General features: G+C 35.3%; 1 protein-coding gene across 1 annotated transcript in view; it reads right to left on the bottom strand.

Annotated features, from left to right (window-relative positions):
* Positions 1-7,717, bottom strand: part of LOC138145106 (low-density lipoprotein receptor-related protein 1B-like) — a 1,285,961-nt gene that overhangs the window by 256,717 nt on the left and 1,021,527 nt on the right. Inside the window, exon 4 of the mRNA XM_069066764.1 lies at positions 1,543-1,662. Within this exon, the coding sequence (XP_068922865.1) occupies positions 1,543-1,662 (120 nt within the window). The remainder of the gene's footprint in view (positions 1-1,542; positions 1,663-7,717) is intronic.

The following is a 7,717-nucleotide window of genomic DNA, read 5'->3' as shown; positions in this document are numbered from 1 at the left end:
ATAGATAGATAGATAGATAGATAGATAGATAGATAGATAGATAGATATAGAGATTTGATATCTTTGTGAAAGAGAGAGAGAGATCAAGGGAGGGCAAGAGAGAGAGAGGAAGGATGGGTACTGCAGATGAACCATTAACTGCGCCTAGAACTAAGCAGTAAGAAGATATCAGCATATGTAATGCTTTTAAACACCTTTCATTATTCAAACTGCTCACTGACACAAAAGTTGATATGTTTAATATAAATATTCTTTAGTTAGAAGTTATAACTATGAATCATGGAATCACATGATCTCAAAAGAACCAAATTTACAGGTGCCCAAAGAGCAAAAGAAAAAAAAATTGTGTGGTGGATATAAGAAAGTGTTGATCATATCCATGATGACTAGTATGCAAGAAGGAAAAGTAGCTATGGTGCAGTGAGCAGAGTCAACTCTAGAGTCAAGAAGCCCAGGGTTCAAGTCTCACCTCTGACACAAAATAATAGCAAAGATATTGTCATATATTATCTTATCATTCTCTTTTTATTACACTATACTGCCATACTGCCTTGGTAAATTAAGGTCTCAAAGAGAGTATGGAATAATGAAAAGAGAATGAATTTGGAGTCAGAGGAACTTGCTTCAAACAACTTTGCCAATAACTACCATATGACTTTGAGCAAGTCACCTATCTTATCTGGCCTTTCATTTTCTCATATGTATATAATGGGGACATCAGGCCATTTAAAAGAGCCAACAGTTCCAATGACACAACTAGTGGAATAACCCAAATGTTCCCAATCACATGGTATACCAAAGTAGAATGCCTTGTTAATGTAAATAACATGATAGAAATAACAATAATTGCCAACATTTGTATAACACTTTAAAGGTTTGGAAATGTAAGTAAAAATACATTATCTCATTTAAGCTTCTCAACAAACCAATGGGGATAGGTGCTATTCTTAGCTCTATTTCAAAGATGGAGTAAAGACACCTAAAAGATGCTATCTTGCCCAAGGTCCCATAGCTATTAAGTGTCTGAGACAGGATTTGAAGCAAGGTCTTCTTCACTTTAAGTATAGTTCTCTATTCCTGTAACCCCTTGTTTTCTTTTACCCCCATAAATTTGTTGGTTTTCTTAGTAAAATATTTCTTCATATTGGGTGGTTTTTGGAAACCTGAAGAATCAAATTCACTATAACATGGTTCTTAGCATATCAGTAATAATAACAACTAACACTCACATAGTTCTTCAAGGTTCACAAAGTACATTACACATATTTTTTTTTCATTTTATCCTCACAGCAACCCTGTGAGGTAGAAATAGAAGCATAAGACATTCAGAGTTTTCCTAAATACAAGTCCAGTGCTCTATCCATTATGCCCCCTATATGCCTCAATCAATTCATCCAAAAGCATTTAAAATTTTTCTCTGTGCCACATAATGTGCTAAACACTGGGGGCATATGTAGGAAGTCTAAATCTGTGGATTGGTTGGTACCTCAATCTCTAAGAAAATAAATTAGTGAAAATGTTAGATTTAAATGCTTTAGTTACCTTTGCAGCTTCTTCCATCTTCTGCTATTTCATATCCATCCTCACAGTAGCATCCTGTACCATTCCTTATAATTGCACATTTATATTGGCAATTCATCTGCTGGCAATTTGGTAACAGTTCTGGAGAGAAAAGACACATAGATGTATATGCATTACATTTATTGAAAAAAAAAAAACCATTTAGTTTCCTCAAATGCTTCTGAGGCATTTTTCTTTTTTCATGTTAGTAGAAACTACCTCTATTTTCACTATATTATATTGACAAGTCATTTTTTTCCTTAAAAAGAAAAAAAAGTTCAGCATTTCTATATAACAAACACATCAAAGTGATTTTGTTTCAAGCATTATTATTAAGTTCCATGACTGATCTATTTGACCTCTCACCTCTTTGAACCTCATGTATGCTCAAAGTCATTTTTTATAAAATTTAGTAAATTTAAATTACTTCAAACCAAGTTTAAAAAAACATCTATTATATGAAGTTTATTTTACCATCTAAGCCTTTCCTATCTGACACATCAATTGACTTTCTATCTATCAACAGCTTGTTTTGATTTACTAAGCCATGTGTAAACTTCACAGCAATCAATGCGCATATATTCCATTCTAATAATTTATCTCTTGTTGGTGGGGCAATGTTACACAAATACTGGGCATAATATATTTCTATCTAATGATCACATTTTATCTAAATCATAGCAAAGATGTTGCTGAAGCAATAGCTCATGAATTTCAGGAGTAAATTACATTTCATGGAGATAAAGGTACTCAGGTTAAAGAAGTGGCAAGATCAGGTTTCTTACAAAAAAATCTGTTATAGAAATCTTATGTGCCAAACTAGATTAACATTTGGTTTCAATGTCCCACCCTGTAGCGGGGAACTTAGGTTATTAGTGAGTTGTGAGAACGTAGCTGCTTCTTTTCCAGGGAAAAAGAAAGAAATGGGCTGGACAGATATTGTATAAATAATTCAATCCATTCATAAACTGCAGGTATTTGCAGCAAAGCTAGCTAATGTTTCAGGAAAATTGTAAGAGAATCTCAGAACAACCAGGAAAAAGCAAAGTTCACTCTGGAGACTGGCTTAAAGTAATTGGGCATGTTTCCAGAAAGGAAGAAAAAAATCATCAGCTAACATTTTCATTTGTCTATTGTCACTTTTATTTTAAGTTAACCATAATCCATTTAATGACTGTTGGATCATGAAAGAAAATCCAACACTTCCAGAATTCTAAATCAGAAAATCCATTCAGAAGATGGCCAAGTGAACTAAGGTGTCAGACTTAGTCACATCAATTTAATTCAACATATTCATTAAGAGTTTTCTATATGCAATTCATAGTGCTCCATCCTGAGGAAATACAGTCAAAGAAAATGAAATACCCCTTGCCTTCAAGGAGATTACATGTATTATCTTTCATCCCCATAAGCAAGGCATATAGAGAATGGTTTTGAATTCTTTCACTACACCTTATAACAGGGCAGTGTCAAGGAAAAGAGTCCTACACTAGGAGGGTGAGGAACTGAGCTATAGCCCTTTCTCTACTCCAGTGGTTCTTATCTTTTTGTAGCTTATAATTGATATTAACTATGTTAAAATTTATATATGTTTATAATTGTAATGGCAAGCATAGAAGCGATTCACACCTAGTTTCAGCTATTGAATCATCACCTTGTTTCAGTCTGTTAAGAAAGAGAACATGTGAAAACAACTTGTGAACTCCTGGGGAGGAGCTAATGACTATAATAGGAGAGCCCCAGGGCTAGAGACAGCAGAAGCTGAAAAGCAGACTCTTGAGGTGGCAGAGTCAAGGGGAATTCTTGTGGTATCCAGGCACACTGTTTGTCTGCTCTGCCTGTGTTGGTGTTTGTGATCCTTTGTACACAAGCCCTGGGGCCTTACTGGAAGCCCTGAAAGAGGATTTTCTGGTTGTATGTTTACAGAAGTCCTGGAGGAGGGTTTTGGAGGTCCTGGAACTTTACTGATGATTTGTGCTGACCTCATGGACCTTGTTTGTGGGTCTGTGTTGATTTCTATATTGATGATTTGTGTTGAGTTTTCAGACCTTGTTGGTGGGTCTGAGTTGATTTCACAGGCAGATAGTGAATTGATGATGGTGCTGGCAATGTACATGAACAATATTGTGGCTCTGTTAAGCTTTGTTTTCCCAGAAACAGGAACTGTGAAGGACTTGAGGTGGACTGGACACTGAGTTTCAATATGGAATGGAAACTAGAGAAAGAACTAGACAAGGAACTGGGAGCTGCCTTTCTTTGAACCCAGGTGACAGAGGAACCATGGAAGCTGAGAGCCAGCCTCCAGTCAAGCTGAAAGAAGACTTTACTTGGATACTGTGTACTGACAGAGAAGATAATGATTTACTGTGACCTAGGAGTGGATGACTGTGTATTTTTAACTACCCCTTAAGAGGTTACTGAATAGTGACCGATAACTGAATAGTGACTAATTTGTAACTTAGTGTGCCCCATAAGGGGAGAACTTTGACTATTGTGTTTTGTGGCCTTTAAGGAGGCTCCTTAAGGATGATTGGATGATCAAGTTACTAAATGATTGTACTTTGTTGAAAACTATTGTGACCACTTTGGTGAAAACTATGTGGCCATTTTAGTGATCAGTCAATGTGAATGCTGTATTCTGATTTTCTGTGATAAGTTGTAACATTGTGAATGCTGTACCTTGATTCTCTGTGAATGTTTTACTCTGATTTGTTATTGAATAAATAGAGTATTCACTATACTATGTAATCAGAACCGTGAAAGCTGTTCATAGCAGCAGTCCTCTGGAAAGCTGCTCATGTGTGGCATTATAATAATTTAAAAACACATTAAAATAGAATAATAAACTCATTACATGATAACATAAACAACATAATTTTATGGAAAAAAAACTTTTTTCCAAATATAAAAGACCTTAGAGAGAAGAGTAAATGTTCTACATATTTTGAACATCTCTTCAATGTCTGGCTTAGGAGAAGATAGCTAAATTCTCATATCTGTTTCTGCATTCAATCTGTTGCAATATGCTGTTTTGGTTGTAATATGGGAAGAAAATCTGATATCTTATAGTATATAGTTGGAAAAAGAGGGTGAGTATTTTAAAAGGCAAAAAATGTCTATATTATAACAAAAATGGTTTTTGACTTCACAGATCTTCTGAAAAAGCCTGCAGAGCAAGATTTGAAAATCATCACTCTACTCTTTATGAGTTCTGACAACATTATTGTCAACTTCAGTTACTGATAAAAGGGAAAAAGTCATACCACATATCCCTGGTGCAAGGTGTAAGACCAACACAAGCAGTGGAAAGAATATCTGATTCAGAGACAGAAGATGGGGTTTGAATCCTGTATATGATTTTCTAGTTATATGCATTTGGGTAAGTCACTTAACCTCTCAGTTTCACTTTTTTTTATATGTAAAATGAGTACGTTGGACTAGATGACCTCTAAGGTCCCATCTGGCATTAGAACTGTGACCCTATGTTTGGAGGTCCGTTCTGGATGTTTATAAAAAAGAGCTATAAATAAATTATAACTGATATGTGAGTTTAAACCTTTAGAAAACAGGTTTAATACTTAGCTAAGGCTTACATCATAATAATGGGTTAAGATTACCTTAATTTGAATAGTAAAGATAATTTACTAATAAAAATAGAGCATAAGCTATTGTATGGGAATAATGATACTATATATAGCTGAACATTGAAAAAAGGTGTTTTTTTTTTGTTTAACCACTGAATAAAAGAATTAAATTAGGTGTGGCTAAGTGGCATAGTGAATAGAGCACTGGCCCTGGAGTCAGGAGGACCTGAGTTCAAATTCGGCCTCAGACACTTAACACAAAACTAGCCATGTGACCTTGGGCAAGTCACTTAACCCCAATTGCCCCTCCAAAAAGCAAAAAGAGAGAGAGAGAGAGAGAGAGAGAGAGAGAGAGAGAGAGAGAGAGAGAGAGAGAGAGAGAGGATTCAATTAATTGTCCATATTAAAACAAATAGTACTTGTCAAATTGAGGATTCAAGTTCAGGTTTTCTAACTTCCATAATAAGTCCTTGTCATATTTCTAAACTTGAGGTTTGTAGGCTAACATGATATAATAGATAGAGGGCTAGATTTAGAGTCAGAAAAACATGAGTTTAAATCCTTCCTCGAGGGGTGGCTAGGTGGCACAGTGAATAGAGCACTGGCCCTGGAGTCATGAGGACCTGAGTTCAAATCCAGCCTCAGACACTTAATACTTATTAGCTATGTGACCTTGGGTAAGTCACTTAACTCCAATTGCCCCTCCAAAAAGTAAAAAAAAAAATAATCCTTCCTCAGATGTTTACTGTCTATATGAGTTTGAACAAGTCACTTAGCTTCTGTTTGCCTCAGTTTTCTCACATGTAAAATGGAGATAATAATAGCATCTACTTCCCATGGTTGTTGTGAGGCTAAAATAAGATATCATTTATAAAGCATTTTGTAAACCTTAAGTAGCCATATGAATATTATTATTGTTGCTACTGTTATTATTTTTCTCATGTGGCATAAAGTTTATGGTATTAGCCATCTGTTCTTTTTACTTCCTCTCCTTCTTCTTTCTTCTCCACCACTTGTGGAGTAATGTAGATAAGGAAATAAGGAAAAGTAATAGTAATGTAAATAAGGAAAATAAGGAAAGCTAAAGATGGTTTAAAGTTCTCCATCAGCAATATTATCCAGAATTAAGGGGAAGAGTATCAACTTTACACGTTGTTCATGGTTTCTTTTTCATTCCTACATGAAAGTAAAATGTCAAGAGAAAGCAAAAGGTACAATGAAGGTGATCAATATGGAAGAAGACTGGCAAAATGGGAGGGAATAATTAGAGAGCAGAGAAGGTCAGTTCTTTGGTGTTTGAAGAGAAAGACAAAACAACAACAACAACAAAAAATAAAACAGAACCTAGTCATGAGTAGTTGGATCCAAAACTTAGTATCATCAATGGAGATGTTATTGTATAGGGTGAGTTATCCTGACAGGTGATGGCCAATGGTGAATGATGATGAAACAATATATTTTATTAAGGAAAACTGTGAACTCTGGCATTAATTATATATTGAAAAAACTCACTGAGTGAGTTTAGCTTTTTGTTTTTGTTTTTGCTTTTGGGAGGGGGGAAGGCAGGGTAATTGGGGTTAATTGACTTGCCCAAGGTCACAGATAGTAAGTGTTAAGTGTTTGAGGCTGGATTTGAACTCAGATCCTCCTGACTCCAGGGCTGTTGCTCTATTCATTGCACCACCTAGCTGCCCCAGAGATTAGCTATTTTAAAGTAATATTAATTACATATAACCATTTCTGAGAGCTGGCTCCTATATTTACCTAATTACAGAGTATTATAATCATTATGCAAATAATTGTTTCAAATTAATTTTGTTTTCAGCTTTATTTTATTACAACAGTAAATTCTATATATTTGCTCATTCCTCTTTGATGTTGTTTATAATCATCAGCATCAGGACCACTATGGATGAAGGCAGATTCCTGGTACAATACCAGAGGGGTAGTGTACTCTAGGATCTGAAGCCTGCAGTTTTCCGTTAATTCTATCAATGTTTTTTTTTTATTATTATTATTATTTTAATTTTCCTTAGGACCACAGGTGGGCAAAGGAAGCTACTTTCTGTATTCTGGTGACTGGGTGTGCATCCTGATCACCCGCATCCATGATTGTTCCAGCTGATACTCTTTAGTGCCAGGCAGAACAATACTGCCTATCTGAGAGGGAGTCAGTATGGTGTGGTAGATAGAGACTTGGATTTAGAGTCAAGAAGACTTGAGTTTTAACCTTACTTCAGGCACTTACTAGCTATGTGTACCTTAACAAGTCACAACCTCTGTCAGCCTCAGTTTCCTCATCTGTATAATAAGGAGGGATAGACTAAATGACTTCTAAGGTTCTTTCCAGCTATAAATCTATGATCCTATGGCCTTACCTTCCTCACTTTTGTGAATTGCTCTGTATGTTGTTGATATATAGATAGCTATAATTATAAATATAAATAGGTATATATAGAGATACATATATATATACACACATATATACAGAGAGAGAAAGAGAGAAGAGAAGAGAAGAGAAGAGAAAAGAGAAGAGAAGAGAAGAGAAGAGAAGAGAAGAGAAGAGAAGAGAA

This window comes from Petaurus breviceps, unplaced genomic scaffold (genome assembly GCF_028583685.1).
Source record: "Petaurus breviceps papuanus isolate PSGF00001 unplaced genomic scaffold, PetGlider_PUasm1.0 90723, whole genome shotgun sequence".
Taxonomy (NCBI): Eukaryota; Metazoa; Chordata; class Mammalia; order Diprotodontia; family Petauridae; genus Petaurus; species Petaurus breviceps.
This window is presented reverse-complemented; position numbering and strand designations above follow the sequence as displayed.